Source organism: Desmodus rotundus, chromosome 4 (genome assembly GCF_022682495.2).
Source record: "Desmodus rotundus isolate HL8 chromosome 4, HLdesRot8A.1, whole genome shotgun sequence".
Classification (NCBI taxonomy): Eukaryota; Metazoa; Chordata; class Mammalia; order Chiroptera; family Phyllostomidae; genus Desmodus; species Desmodus rotundus.
The window spans coordinates 9,791,386-9,807,771 of record NC_071390.1 but is presented as its reverse complement, the minus strand read 5'-3'; the positions used below and the strand labels follow the sequence as shown (position 1 = coordinate 9,807,771).

At 39.5% G+C, this 16,386-nt stretch overlaps 1 protein-coding gene across 1 annotated transcript in view; it reads right to left on the bottom strand.

Annotated features, from left to right (window-relative positions):
• Window positions 1–16,386, bottom strand: part of PDZD8 (PDZ domain containing 8) — a 61,672-nt gene that overhangs the window by 29,238 nt on the left and 16,048 nt on the right. Inside the window, exons 2-3 of the mRNA XM_024555562.3 lie at window positions 11,072–11,197; window positions 4,687–4,789 (exon numbers count right to left, since the gene is read on the bottom strand). Of these exons, the coding sequence (XP_024411330.3) occupies window positions 4,687–4,789; window positions 11,072–11,197 (229 nt within the window). The remainder of the gene's footprint in view (window positions 1–4,686; window positions 4,790–11,071; window positions 11,198–16,386) is intronic.

Here is a 16,386-nt window from a genome sequence, read left to right as displayed (position 1 = left end):
CAGAGGAGGAAAATAGGAAAAAAATTTTTGAAGCAAAAAATGTGGTAAAATATTTAATAACATAAGTAACATAATATTTCACCAATGTAAATGTAAGCTACACTCAGACTATAAGATGCACCCCCATTTTCCTCCCAAATTTGGGGGGGTACATCTTATAGTCTGAAAAACACAGTGCACGATTTCGCCTGTGTGTTCTTTTATTTTGCAAGGGAGATAACAAACGGGCACTGACCTGAGTGGATTTCTAACAAGGAAGAAAGTAAGCTTTATGCAAGCTTTTTAAATTATTCTTTTCAATTATTCCCTGATACCCCAATTTAAGAAAAATTCCCTTAAAAATAAAGTCATCAAATAGATTAAATCTTTTCTTGTGGCAAGACCACGGAATGATCACCTAAAAGGCATTCATAACCCTTTTCTCTTACCTTCTACTTCTACAAAGTCTGGAAAACTACAGTGATTCTCCACACTTCCTTGCTGCTGGGGGAGGCCATATGACTCAGTTCTAACCAATGAGATTTAATTGGAAATCCTGGGTGGAGCTTCCAGGAAAGAATGTAGAAAGGGCAAAACCTACTGACTGTGTGGCTGGCATGCCTTACACCTCATCCTTTCTCTTGAAAGATGGACACCTAGGGGTGCGTTAGATGTTCTGCAACCACGAGAACAAAATCTCCATGCTAAGGATGATGGAGAAGAAAGTCCGTACTAACCCAAGACTCATTCATCACACAAGACAAGTTTCTTTTTTGCTTAAGCCACATTCAACAGATTTTGCTAATGCATTACAACTGCTCCATCCCCACCCTCGACATTTGTGCAAATAATACAAATCTAAAGCTTTCCATCTATTACCGATCTTCCCCTATTAATGGCACGATAAGGTATGTTACGGTGCTTTAAAAACAAAGGGATATTTAAAATATGGAAGGGATCAAGTTTCTTTCATTCTGCATATTCACTGAAATTAGTGACTGAGTAAATTTCAACATTTAAAAAGCTAATTTAAACCTGAAGATTGTGTTTATAAAAAGATAGCTCCCAAACTACCCAAATAATTTAGCATACTTATTTTTTAATGACGCCCTTTTTTCCTATCCAAATTTGTAACACAGTCCAAATTTTCAAACCCTATTTTGCAATGTTCTATGTATTCTTGAAGAGCACTCTAACTCTCCCCCTAGAGTTATTAAATTCAGACATTCGTAATTTAGTGCCTGAAGACAGTTAACTGCTGCTGACATTTTCGACACCAGATGTAATCAGTAACTAGAGCTATTTCTCTAAAACTACCTATGACATATGCTAAGATCAAAAATTATGACAAGATTAAAGTCTTCCTAACCTTTGCTATGAAATATTAAAACTGTCTAATCCCATATAAGGGGAACTGAAAATGCCAATAGCAATGGCAAGTTATGACTATTTCACACCCGGACAAAACAATGTTTTTTCGCATGTTTCTGTATTTCAGTACAAAGTGTAAAGCTGCTTATTTTATTCCTCTGAGGAGCTGCTTCAAACTGGCTGAGATGTAACTTAAAAGAAAGTTAAAACAGCGTGAACGACCACCAAAAAGGAGAAGAATTTCCTAAAAACCACTATGTTGACCATGCCATTCCCATGTTCAAAATCTTCAATAGCTCCCTAACACTTCACAAATTCACACCGTGGGTCGGCCAACCCTCCCTTTCTAGTGTTACTTTTCCCTGTGTTCCCACCCTGACCAACATTACTTATTCCAAAAGAATTTCGCACTGCTCAGTTTCCACGTATGTTCACAACAGTTACCACATAAAGAAAGTGGAAACAACCCAAAAGTCAAGGGAACGTCTATAAAAAATACCACATAACCATTAAAAGTCATGCTCTTCAAGAGCATGACAACATGCTTATGGCCTGTTTAAAAATTGACAATTGCGATTTTTAAAAATGCTATGAGGAATAAAACAGACTATTCTAGAAATACCAAAAGGCACATTACTACTACTATAAAACAGCTAGGTAAATACAGTTCAAAAGTACCTATTCATCAGCATACTAAAGACATAAAAGAGGAACAGTTTTCTGGAATATTGGCTAAATAATCATATAATTGGCTATACTACCACCAAGAGCTAAATGTGAGAGAAACAGCAAAACACCTAAGTGATTAAATATATCTTTAAAGAATATCACTATGATTTATTCCTGCAAAAAAAAATTATTGATGTGCTAAGTGGATCTTACCTTTAAAAAGACCAGAAGTAACCCCAGAGAGGGTTGGGAATTCCAAAAGCACTCCTGGAGTTTTATTATTACCAAACCCATAGTATTTCCAGTTACATGCTTGGTATATACAATAAAGCTTAAAAAATAAAAACAGGCTGCAGGTGCCTTTATGGCATAGACTTTTTTTTTTCTACTTCAGACATAAAATTCTAGGATTTAATTTCCAATGCAAAACTTCATGGGCTATAAAAGGAATTCTGCAGACAACAGTTTGATAAATGCTCTGAATCTTTAATAGTGTGCTAGATTTATGCAAATTCCAAGAATCGTATCATAATTCCTATTAAAATTTCTATGCAGAGCATTCAGAAAATCCCAACTCAACTTTGGAAAAAAATTAACTAATATTTAGTCACAATTTTTATTTATTTAAGAACCCAAAACCCAAGTCCAAACGAAACATGTTGAGAATCAAGTAGTTTTTATTTATTATTAATTCTATCACTTAAAATATTTTAAAAGCCTTTAAAAGTCTTGCCATTTAGGAGACAGTCTCTTACAAGACATTTGGTGTGCGAAGTCCTTCACACACCAAAAGTAAGAGGTCTGTCTGGAAAAAATCCGGCCCTTGTTAATATAATGAGAACACTTTGTGCAACATTGATGTAACCTGGCAGCCAAGGGGACTGGAATGCACATGTGAACAATGACAACTTTACTGTACTAGTCATTGGGGGTGGTAGATGCCATTGAGTGAGCATGTGTCCTGTGTGGCCATCACATTCAAAATGGCTGAGTTGAGCCACAAATCTGCATCAAATCTTGAGTTAAGCTTGAATATTCCTTCACGGACACTATTTGGATGATTCAGAACGCCACAGCTAATGGGCAACTGGTGATAGGCAGCTTCATCACGACAACGCATCCACTTATGTATCATGTCTCATGCAGAGTTTTTTGGCAAAACAGCAAATCAACCAGGTGACTCAGCCCCCCTACAGCCCAGATTTGGGGTCCTGCAACTTTTGACTTTTCACAAAACTCAGATCGTCTTTGAAAGGGAAGAGATTTCAGACTGTCAGTGAGATTCAGGAAAATATGATGGGGCAGCTGATGGCGACTGGGAGAACTATGTGACATCCCAAGGTGCCTACTTGGAAGGGGACTGAGGTATCATTGTCCTATGCACAATGTTTCTTGTATTTTGTTCAATAAACGTCTCTATTTTTCATATTATATGACTGGATACCTTCTGGACAGACCTTGTATATCCCAAATCTGTTCTCTCCTTTCCATTTCCTCGGCTACCACCTGAAGTCATTAACACCTCACCTGGATGCCTCCTAACTGATCTCTCTTTAGGTTTACTCTAACCTCCTATAATCCTTTCTTTACACAGGCAGAAAATTTTTTACAAAATGTACACAAGATCTTGTCACTCTTTATCTGAAAACGATCCCACCACAAATAATGAAATTCAATGTCCTATACAACTGGGTCATGCCCTACACGATTAAACATGACCCCACCTCACTTACCGTGCTCCAGCTACACCAGCCTGCTTCCTGTTCCGCAAACACACCTGCCTTCACCTCTGCTGATCCCTCTGCTTGAAAAGTCTTTCATCCCCCCAAACTCTCCCCAGGACTCACTCTTCCTCATGATTTGGGCTTCACCTCCGGTGCAAGGTTTCAGATTCAGTGAATAAAAATAAGGGACTTACACTAAAAAAAAAAAGATTCACTGTTTATCTTAAATTCAAACTTAACTGGGCATCTGCTCCAGGGTCATGGGCTGGCAAGCCTACTCCAGTGTCACCTTTTTAGAGAATTTCCTAATTATCACCGATCTAAAGGATCTCCTTTGTTGTAATGCATTACTCCTTCGCCATAACCTTATTTTCTTCATCGTCCTGGCCAATCTCTGGAAAGTTCTCTGCTCACTTCTCTGACTTACTCATTTATTGCTCTGTTCTTCCTCCATCCTATAATGTGTAGGTCACCGCCTCCTCGTGGACCCCTCACGCCAAACCTCTACCCTGTGTTAGCACCACAAAAACATAGCTAAAGCAGAATGGGAGCGTAGACGGGGCTTTTCTTGTCTTGAACTGTTTCCCTAGCACATAACACAATGTCTAGTACAAAGTAAGCACTCACAAATATCTGTTGAAAGAATGAATGCTCTGAATTTATATGCTCTTTAAGGTGTTTAGAATTATTTCTAATTCTATACCTGTGAAACAATTTTAAAGTTCTGGAAGGAAAATTAGATTAAGTTTCTTATGCTAACAATCTGAATAACATAGTTTTGTGTGAGTCATTTCACTACTGATACTGTACTATAATAGGACAAATAAATAAAAGCCGTTTGTAATTATTTATACATGACCAAAAATAAGTAGGAATACAGAAATATTAATAAAAGCATGCTTACAGAAGACAAGCTTTAAGCAGATATGCAAATCAATTTTACCGTCTTAATAGAACTCCTCTGTTTTTCTTCCCAAACGCCGCTGCTCAGCTCAACTGTGCAATGAATGTCTGCCTCTCGGTCATGGGATCCGAAAATGAGCAGCCTGCAGCATAACAGTACAACGAAGAGGCTGTTACACCGTGGTGTGCGCGAAAACTTTTCTTTCAGACCATTAAAGCACGAAGCAATAAATTATCCCATTACTATTATAATTTTGATAACAGAAAAAAGTTAAATCAAATACTTGGTACACCCTCTAGTGGAAAAGTGAAGTAAAGCTAAAATTAGGTGAAATTCCAGGACAGGCTGTTTTTGGGCAGCGAAATCAAACAGAAAGTAGCATCTTTTAACGAGGTACGCAAACTGACTGGGTATCTGTACAAGAGCTACATAGATCTATAGCGAGAGCTACAGATCTTCAAGTCAGTCTGTTGAATTTAAAAAGTTGTAGAATAATGCCTATAGAAGTGATTTTCAATGGTTGTACCGTAAGAATTTTTAAAACATTCAGCACCTGACTGTTTACTTAGAAGCACCGACCTCTTTTCCCTGAGACTGTCAAGTAAAGAAAAATAACACAATAATCGCCATCCATTGTGCATTAAACAAAATTATACCTACTTTTCTTGTTAGATTTGCAAAAAAACCCATATTTTTTGGTGTGCTGCAGAATTTTAGTAATTAGTTCATGTGTGCCATGAGATACAAAAGGTTGAAAATTGCTGCTGTAATAGCATCTCTATAAAAGTTAAACAGGTACAAAACAGTACAATAGAGTTGCTTGTGAACACACATATACACTTAGTTATGAACACACACACACACTTGTTAAACAGTGCTTAACAAGCTAGTGCCAAAAATATTAAGATTCACGATTATGAAATACTATTTAGAACGAGAGTTTTCATTTAGCAAAGCTCTGCTGCCACCGTCTGTCCGAAAGAGCAAACTACCGAAGGGCCTTCACTGCGGTGCAGAGAAGGCGGTGCGCAGGGCTGGCGCTTCCAAATTCCCCAACGAGATTACTTCTCAGGACTCAGGAACAAGAAAGCACAATTCTTGGAATCCTCCCTTGAAATCGTCAGTTAGCCTGTATTTTTCATGTCACCACTTTTATGTTTTTAAAAAGAATAACAAAATTTAACAAAAAAATTAACTCAAAATGAGTCACAGACCTAAATGTAAGAGAAAATGTAAAATCTTTCTAACTTTGGATTAGGCAACAGTTTCTCAAGATAGGCCACCAAAAGCACAAGTAGCAAAAGAAAAATAGATAAATGGGACTTCACTGAAATTAAAATTTTTGTGCTTCAAAGGACACCACCAAGTAAGCGGAAAGACAATCCACAGAATGGGAGAAAATATTTTGCAAATCATGTGGACCTGTGTCCTTCTTAGGGACCTTAAGTCTCAACAAAGAATGTACAGCAAGTACTCTGAAGACCATCAGGCTAGATCTGGGAGGGCTCTAGTCCTCTGACATGCAGTGATGGGGGACAGGCTCCTCTGTGCTAATCGAGGTCAATGGCCGACTGACTGGGGTGTGATCTGTGCACCCAAAATCGAGGTGCTGTGAGCGAGAGGGAATCTACCGCCAAGCCTCACAGACATTGCTCCCATCAGAGAAAAAAACTCCTCCTGAACCACATGCCCTCCTATTTCCATGATATTGAGCTCCATCATAATCTTACAGGACCACCATCATTGATGTGGTCCACTGTTGACCGAAACTTCTTCATGCAGCAGGTAGGTTGTACAGCCCTCGACCGTACACCCTCAATCTTGGGTAGTGTAGAGAAGACTGCAAATAAATTCTGACTTCCTTCCAGTAAGTATGTTTTCTGGATTTCTATGAATAAAGCAACTCTGGAACTATTTGAGATGTATTACAGAACTGAGCAAATGAGTAAAGGTGCCGATGTTACTGGAGCCAGGGTTCAAGGGACAGGAAACTATGAAAGCGGCAGCAGCAGCCAAGGCAGGGAACAATCCTTGGATGAACTGGAGTTGGAGTATCAGGTGGACTGAGGATTTCTAAATTGTGTAGATGTATGCAGATATGTGTAAGTGTCTATACATACATGTATATACACAGCTCTCCACTGAGGGGACCGATGAATGTATGAAGTAGCAATGAACCACCCAATACTCAGATCTTAATTTCTAGTATTATTCTGTATTAAAAGGAATCAGGGCTTTTTGGTAGAATAGCTGATTCTGGGACTGTGGCAGAGAAGGTACAAAATGAACCTGGAATAGCTTGTTATACCAGAAAGTAATGAAGATTTAAAAAAAAAAAAGAAAGATCTACAAAGCATACAGATGCATACAAAAGCATACATAGTCAGTTTGAAGGGGTTCCTAGTAGCCAACTCAGGGAAAATTCACACACAAAATAATTAAGAATAGTAAAGAATTGTGACCATTGAAAAATACAGAAATCCATTGAGTCTGTGCTGATAGTAGATAATTGGGCAGTAAGATAGGACTCTTGGTAACAGAGTAGAATGTCAACTTGTGTAATTTTCTGTACTTGTGTTAACCTTAAAAAATTTTTAAGTGATTTATTTTTGGAATCCAGTTAAACAAAACAACATTCTAAAAGCTGCTGAGAAACTACAGGCTTTACAATAGTGTAAGTGTGGCTCAGTAAAGAACTGACCTTAATTAGAATCTTCTATCTATAATTAGGACAGATTACAGCCTAAATATACCACTTTGTGGCGTGCAGAACTCTCACACAACAAAACATTATAGGCTTTGCCTTCACTAACTAGAATTTTAGTTTGTTTTTTAAAATATAACTGGTTGATAAAACCAGCCAAAGAAAAGCAAAGAACAGAAAATGTCACCATTATGCAAATGGATACATAAAATGTCACATAAAGATGTTATAAATTGAGCTAGAATTTGGTGCCAAATTTCTTATCCCCTGAAGAACACACTCAGTTTATCAGCAAATGAAAGCTAAATAATCCATTAAGTATCCTTTGCTGCTAGAAAATTGATCTTCTCTACATGGTTGTTTTTAATCTAATTACCTTCTATTTAACTGCACATGGGCATATGCTTTCTTTGTAAAATACTTCAAATCCTTTAAGATTATAAATTAAAATAGTCTTAATAATATGACAGTAACACAAATGTGCAATAATTTAGTTTTCTCATAACCCTACAAATACAATAACTGCGTTTATCAGACGAGATTGGGCGCGTTCAGGGTGGTATGGCCGAAGACGGCAACTGAGTTATTCAGGGACTCAAAAAAATCAACTTTAGTTCAACACAAAAAACAATGCTAGAACCAATTTTTATAAATAAAATTGTGTTTCCATTCCCAAACTTTTTTCTTAATGATTTTATTTATTTATTTTTACACAGAGGGGAAGAGGGAAAAAAAGAGAGGGGAGAGAAACATCAGCATGAGAGATACATCAACTGGGTCACCTTTTACAAGACCCCCACCAGGGGCCTGGCCTGCAACCCAGGCATGCGCCCTGTTTGGGAATCAAACCAGTGACCTTTCCATTCGATGGCGGGCACTCCATCCACTGAGCCACACCAGCAGGGCCCATCCCCAAGTTTTTAATTGGGAAGTTCAAAACTCTATTTCAAATAATTAGGAAAGAAGCTCCCTTTACTGTTTGAGGCCCTTTTAAATTAAGAAAAGTCAAATTCCTGTTCTCACAATGAAATATGCAAAAAAGAACAGGTTTGTTTAAAGATTTTTCTTCGTGATAAAAAACTATAATGACTACATTTAGGCATAATAATATTGTAGAAACTCCATTTGCTGAAGGCTAACTATGTGGCAGCAGGCTCTGTGGTTTACCACCTATCCTTGACCTGGCCGTGCCTAGGTACAGATGTGTCACTTGCCTAAGAACATACAACAAACAGGAAGGGTACACAGCTGGGATGTAAAGACAGCACTTTCCAATTCAAAAGTCAGTCTTATTTCCACTTCATGTTGCGTCCTGAAGCATAAAGTTCCCAGTGGTACAACAACTCCCTATTTTCAATAAAGTTTGTTTTCTATGAATACTTCCAATTTTTTCCTCATTGGGAAAGTTCACTTTCAAAGCTTTACAACAGGTTAAGTTTGATGAATGAATGGATGGATGAATCTCAGTCAAGGCTATCTTTACCAGTTAGGGGATGGGTGGATGAGTAAGTAGGTAGCAATTAACAACAGCAGAGTAAAAAAATTTTGTGCAAAACTGCCCTTCAAATGTTTAGAAGTTGCTATAGTTATTTTGGAAAAGGTAATCCAGTAAGTATAATTCTGATGCTTGTGGATCTGCAAGAAATTCACAAAAAGAAAGAGAGCACCAGTTCAAAATTTCCCTTGACACAGGCCACTTGAAGAATGTTCTGAGTATTAATATAACTAGCCCAAATTATAATTACATATTTAGTACTTAGGCTTACTATAGCACACTAGCTCAGCAACTTCAAGTTCAGACTTGTGTAGAGCCACGTTTTGTTGTATATGTCATTTTGCTATACACTGAAGTTCCTTTTTATAAAATTTACTGTATATTTAGCCTTTGGTAAAAGAATTCCTTTTCAACCAACTTTCTGACCTAATGGTGCACAATAATGAGTCACTCCAAGACAAACAACAACCAAAAATGTTTTAGCACATTAAGTTTTTCAAAATTAACTTAATTCTTAGTAAGGACACAAATATACTAGGTACAAAAATATGACCTTTGTACTCAAGCACTTGTTTTTATTATGAGTTGGAAATAAAAATAGAAGTGGTAAGTATCAAATAAGTGGTACAACCAAGTGTCATAGAAACGTAGCACAAGAACAGTATACTTGCACTTGGAGTGATTAGGAGACACATTAAGGATGTAGCTTTTGAGGTGAACCAAGAAGGCTGGTTTCCAGGAGCAGGAAGTGGGGTCGGACCTCTAGCAATCAGCGGGGCCCACACAAGGGGCTTGGTGCTTTAAAATACCTGAGGCAGGGACAGTGAGCTGTGGTGGTCTGTGGGCCCAGTCCAGCTCACTGCTTGTTCTTGTACAGCCTGTGGGCTACCAGTGCTCTTTACATTTTTAAATGATCGGAAAAAAAGTATTTCATGACACACAAGAACTACGAAATCCATTACGTAAAGTTTTATGAACACACGGCCATGCCACACCCAGCTGTCCCCGGACTGCCCATCCCTGAGTGCTTTCACACTACAAGGCAGCGCTGAGTGGTTGCAACACAGACCACATGAATCACAAAGCCTAAAATATTTACAATCTGGCCCTTCAGAGAAAGAGGCTGCCAACCTCTTGCCTTAGAAAGGCGTATGTGGATCAAGTACCGTGAGCGAGGGCTGGGCAGAGAACAAAGCTAGAAAGGTCAAGAGGGCATGCAGGCCCTGGCAGAGATTTGAGTCTATGTTCTAAGAGGAGTGGGGAAGACGTTACAGAACATTACGTAAGACAGTGACCCTTAGACACCATTTTGAAAAGCTCATTCTGGTTGTTACACTAGTAACCAGTGCTAGGAAACAAGTGGATGAAGAAGGGGTTCCGTGTAAATCTAACCAAAGCAACCTCACAGGGTCATGGTGGGCAGTCATGACTTTGCCTATTAAAAGGTTTATCTTTGCTTTAAGTGGGCTCTGTCCATTGTTCTTGTACCTCTAGGTTAGCCCACCTGTGAATGCTAGAGTAATCCTCATTTTTAGACCCCTCAGAGGCATAGCCACCTTTAAGGGGCATCTGAGTATACAGTGTAATCTTTTTAACTATCTGGAACGTCATTTTCTCCCACCTTCCTGTAATCTTCCTTAGTTCTCTCCTTAATTCCAGCATATAAAAGACAATGCAATACTGTCATTCTCTGGGGCATCTGAGACCTTGCTTCTGGCATGTTGTTAGTTTGGCTCAAATAAACACATAAAAAAATTCTCCACAATTCTCCTCCAACACTCATGTTGGACGTTTTTATGTCAACATAAGTAAAAAGACTAGTGTAATAAGGATTCAGAATATGAACACAGCTTAGACTATGGGGCTAGCAAAATAAAGTAAGAAGGTTGAGCAAGATTATATCTGAGATCCCTTCAGAAAGCTCTGAAATTTTAAGAATCAAGCCTGATTTTTTCAACTTTCCAGGGTATTTTCAACTATCACACAATTCTCAAAACTGTTAGTTATGCTATGAACAGTTTTGGGAATTACTGAAGAACAAATAACCTCCTCTTCCCTGTCAGAAAGCTTTCTAAAGTATGGTTTACATTTTTTTACAAGCCGGAAAGGACTATTTTTATGAAGTTTTTGATTAAAGAATTTCCCGATAACACACTGTACTGCTTAAATGCATCTCACTGCACTTTCTTTCCCATAATGCAGTAATGACGAAACAGAGAACATACCTGCTACATTCTAACAATGTAACTTTGAGGCGGCCTTCAGTAAGTGCCCATTGTTGTATATGGATATGCTCTTCTTCATCTTCTTCAAATCCTTGCACGGTTTGGAATGGAAAAAATGGCTTAAACCTGAAAAAGTAAAGATAAGTCTAAATTTCTGAGTAGTAAATACCACTGTTTAAAGCACAGAAACGAAGCCTACCTACAGGAAAACAACACAAAACACCTAACACTGCAAGTGCTCAACCAAACCAATGCTTGCTGCATGCCCCGTAACTGGCAGCAAACGGTGCCTTCTCTGTGGCACCCGCACCTCCTGGTTCTGTGGCATACCCTCGCCGACAAGGTAGGACACTTAGAACAAAGAAAAAGAAAATCTAGAGGCCACCAGGTGGCCCTGAAACTCAGGTGGGGCAGGACAGAGATTCTTTCTGGACCAGATGGAAGAGTGTTCCTACAACACACGACCACAACTCAGAATGCGCTAGTCTATGGAAACGATGTAACTGATGGCACCCTGGCTGGTGTGGCTCAGTGGACTGAGTGCTGGCCTGCGAACCAAAGGGTCGTCGCTTCAATTCCTGCTTTGATTCCTGGTCGTGGGGCCAGGTCCCCAGTTGGGGGCACACGAGAGGCAACCACACATGGATGTTTCTCTCCCTCTCTTTCTCCCTGCCTTCCCCTCTCTCTAAAAATAAATAAATAAAATCTTTAAAAAAATTATATATATAATTGATAGTGACTAGTCCCCTCACATACAAGATACCACGCATATTCCCACTGTTAAAAAGAACCCATAGGCCCCCAGTGGAGTCACTTTGCTAGGTCCCACCAAGACTTTAATTCCTGACATTTCAACTGTAGTTTCAGCCCTCCTATGAGTGGAAATTTAAACCAATCCGCAATTTCATGGTCAACATTAGTGAGATAATCTGCCTGATTAGAAGAACCCCTGCCTCCCTAAGAGAAGGTGTCCTTGCCTGAAATATTCGACTCTAAACATCCTTTTTGTAACGTGTTTCTCCCTATGGAAACCTTCCATTTTGTACAATTCCTCTATTTGCGAGAGTGGATACTGCAGATTCACGAATAAGGCCAATTAGATCTGTACATGTAGTTGGTAGAGATCTAGCTGTTCTTCGACAGCACCAATTGGAGGTCTGCCCTGCTCCTCGAAGCCTATCCAAGCCCCACACGCTTTCTGTAGGGGCTTCAGGTCCCGACTGCAGCAGGCCACAGCACCGCTGTCACTCTTCGTCACCCTGCAGTCCAGTCATCGCTGTGCCTTTGTGCCTTGAAATCTCAAAGGTGACCTGGTCTCACAAGTCTCCGCACCACCCACACACCCACTCAGGACTCAAGTATTCACTGAGCTGATGAATAAAAATCCAACACCACAAATGAAACAAACATTCGAGAAATATGAACAGCGCCCTACAACGCACACTGAAACACTGTGTTGACGGAGGAGGAGAAATGCTGTTTTATGGTTTCCCAAACAACAGGATTAAAGGAAAAACTTCTTGGGGAAAGATAAATAGGGTTACAATGCTCAGTGCTCTTCTTCTGCCTTGGAATTAGACGAGAAACAAAGTCCCGTTGTTCCTGCATTTGAAGTCATCTGATTCAGAAAGATTCGCACCAAATTTTTGAAAGGAAAAAAATTAGGAACTAAATCTATTATGTTAGTACAACATTGTAGCTGAGTGCTTTTAACATACAAGCCTCATGTCTTCTGGAGAACATTTTACTCTGTCACTCTGCACTAAATACACTAGCAACTTTGAATAAAATAATCCAAGTTTGCTAAATCACAGCTGCTTTATGCATCAACTTTTCTGTTCAAGTATAAAGTTAAAATTCAATAAAATTTCTCACAGGTGTGTGACTTCAATGTTATAGGGAATACAGTCTAATATGGGTTTATTAATGCTCCTGGGGGCATTTGCTGTAAGTGTTTATAAAATCAGAAGGCTGCATTCCATTATAAAATAATATCATAAGCAGCGGGATAAAGCTATTTGTTCAGCAAGCAGATAAAGAAAATACACACATTCACACTCTCTAAGACCTAACATGGCAGGGGGTGGACTTCTCTAAAATGGTGCAGGCAATCCCTAAAAAACAAACAAGTAATAAACCCCGGAAAGAGGGACCAGTACCTAGAGTTGCTCTGATATATTAAATTAACTATTTGGTTCCCAGCAAAAATTATGAGGCACACAAAGGAACAGGAAAGCATGGCCAAGAAGGCAGGAAAAAACCAGGCAACACGAACTGCCAGTGTGAACGACCCGGTGTTACATTGTATAAAAAGACTCCAAAATAGCAATTATAAATATGTTCACAAATATTTTAATAAAATTTAATTAAAAAAAGAACTAAGTGGTAATCTGGGGTTGAAGAGTACAATAATGGAATAAAAAACTCACCGAAAGGGCTTTCAACAGTAGATATAAACTGGCAGAAAAGAATCAGTGAATTTCAAGATCCTCAGTTCAACAGAGGTTATGCAAATCGAAGAACAATGAGGAAAGAGAGAATGAAGAAATGAGCTTCAGAGAGATGTAGGAGACCATTAAGTACTCTAGCACGCACATAGCGGGAGGGCCAGGGGTAGGGGAGGAAGAGCGATAGAGGGAGGAGCAGGAAAAATATTCAAAGAAATAACACAGGTAGCCAGTAAGCCCTGAAGCTGCAAATTATACGATTTCACTTATAAGAAAATCCAGAATAGAGAAAGGAAGTATACCGTGGTTGCTCAGGGTTGGGGGTATTATGTGGGCTAGGAGGATGATAGCTGAAAAGTATGGGGTTTCCTTATAGAGGTGACGAAAATGTTCTAAAATTGTGATGATGGCTGCACACATCTGTGAATATACTAAAACCACTGTACTGTAAGCTTTAAATAGGTGAATTGTGTGGAATACGAATTATATCTCCATAAAGCCATTTAAAAAAAGACCCAACCCCGTTACCCAGAAATAATTTTCCTTGTCATTGCTTCAATTTGTACATGTTTGGTTAAACTATCTGATTAAATAAGAAACAAAATTATAAATAGCACGGCCCCATTACAATAACGTACAGACCCTGTTAAGGCTATGAAAAACAGAGTTATTAAATGGTTGCCATAACCGGTACTGGCTGTTAACACACTCAGAGTAGCCCCCAATATCCGTGGTTTCACTTCCTATGGTTTCACTTACCCGCAGTCCACCCTGGTCCAAAAATATTAAATGCAAAATGCCAGAATAAACAATTCGTAAGTTTTAGGTTATGCACTGTTCTGAGTAGTGTGATAGAATTGTGTGCTGTCTTGCTCCGTCTTGCCAGGGACATGGGTTACCCCTTTGTCCAGCGTATCCACGCTGTAGGTGCTCCCTGTCTCAGTCATCAGCTGGACTGCGGAGGCCCTGCAGCGCTTGCGTTCAAGTAGCCCTTATTTTACTTAATAATGGCCCCAAAGGAAGAGAAGAGTGATGTCAGCAAATCAAGTATGCCAAAAGGAAGCCATAAAGTGCTTCCTGTCAGTCAAAAGGTTAAAGTTATTGACTTAATAAGGAAAGAAAAAAAATCATACGCTGAGGTTGCTAAGATCTATGTAAGAACAAATCTATGTGCGAAACTGTTTAGAAGGGAAAAGAAATTTATACCAGTTTTTCAGTCACACTTCAAACTGCAAGTTCTGGCCACAGTGTGTGGTAAGTGTTTAGTTAAGAGTTTGGTGCTAGCTGCCGTTTCAGGCGCCTCCAGGTTGGGGGACTGCTGTATTTGCTCACTTAATCCTCACAAGAACCCCCCAACTATGGGCACACTGTACATAGGAAACAGTTTGAGAGGTCTCACAGATATTAGACGCTGAAGCCAAAATTGGAAACTACACTATCCTGCTGGCCCTGCCATTACAGGGCACCACAGATGGGGTGGCTGAAGAGAACAGAAACATTTTCCTACGGTTTCAGAGGCTAGAAGTCCAAGACCAAGGTGCCGGGACAGTGGGTTTCTAGCGAGGTGTCGCTCCTTGCCCTGTAGACAGCCACGTTCTTGCTGTGGCCTCTCCTGACCTTTTGTCTCCACGCACATACTCCTGATGCCTTTCCTCTTCGTGACACCAGTCCTAATGAATTAGGATTCCCTCCTTATGTCCTCATTTGACCTTAATTACCTTCTTACGGCCCTCTCAAACACAATTACATTCAGGGTTAGGGCTTCAAGAGATGAATTTTGGAGGAGAAAATTCAGTCCACAACAGAACTCAAATGGAACTGCAGAGCCTGGTCTACAGTCCCTGGGGCTCATTTAATCACCACCCTGGTTTCTGCTGGAACGCACACTCTAAACCCAGTGTATGGGTTCATGAAGGTCCCCGACAAGGACACACAGGGTTTTACATACACTGCGGGGCTCCACCCTCACGGTAACTTGGTGATGCACGGCTGCAGAGTATCTCCTCATTCCGCAATGAAAAGGAAGCAGGTTCGGAGAGAACAAAGAGCCTGCTGGACACTGCATCCTTTATTACAAAGTTACAAGGTATGCATGATATATGCCAGCAAAATGAAGGCATAAAGCAAGAAAGAATAATAATCCAGAAAACAGTGGCTCCAAGTCAAGAAAGCAGTGATCTTCTAAACCCAGGCGGCAGGTGTGTGGAAGCCAAGAGAAAAGCTCAGTTCGGGGCAGGTGATGAAAGCTCCGGGAAGATCTCTGGGAAATAAGGGGAATAGGTAGGATAGGCAGAAGGAAAAATAAGAGGAGGTTAATTTTCCAATTACATCTTGAAAATTGAGTTAAGGCAATTAGGTAAGAGTTTAAAAAATTCGAACTGGACTCTAGGAATGTACTGCTTTGAATGGCACAAATAGTTTGAAATAGGACTACAGAGAAGAAAACATGAATCTGCATCTGAGACAGATCTGCAATTAAAAATGATACAGACTTCATTATAGCGTAAATAATAGACCAATCAAGGAAGATTTAACTCTAAAACAGAACATAAATGTCATCAGTTACTTATGAGTAAGAATGTAGTTCAATGAATGACATGCAAGCAGTGACACAGCTGGACTGGGAAAAGGCAGAAGGGAAGGCGAGGAAGTGTCACTTAGTTAAATCCTCCTCTGCCAACCAAGTCAACCAAGAGACAACGTCCAAAGTTGTTGCATCAAGAACAGCTGAATGTCGTTGTTGAACAATACAGAGGTGACACCATGATTAATTAGAATAGTTAACATTCACTGCGTACTTTCCATGTGAAAGGCATCACATTTATTCATTCGCACAATAATTCTGCATTACAGTTACTCCAATCAATC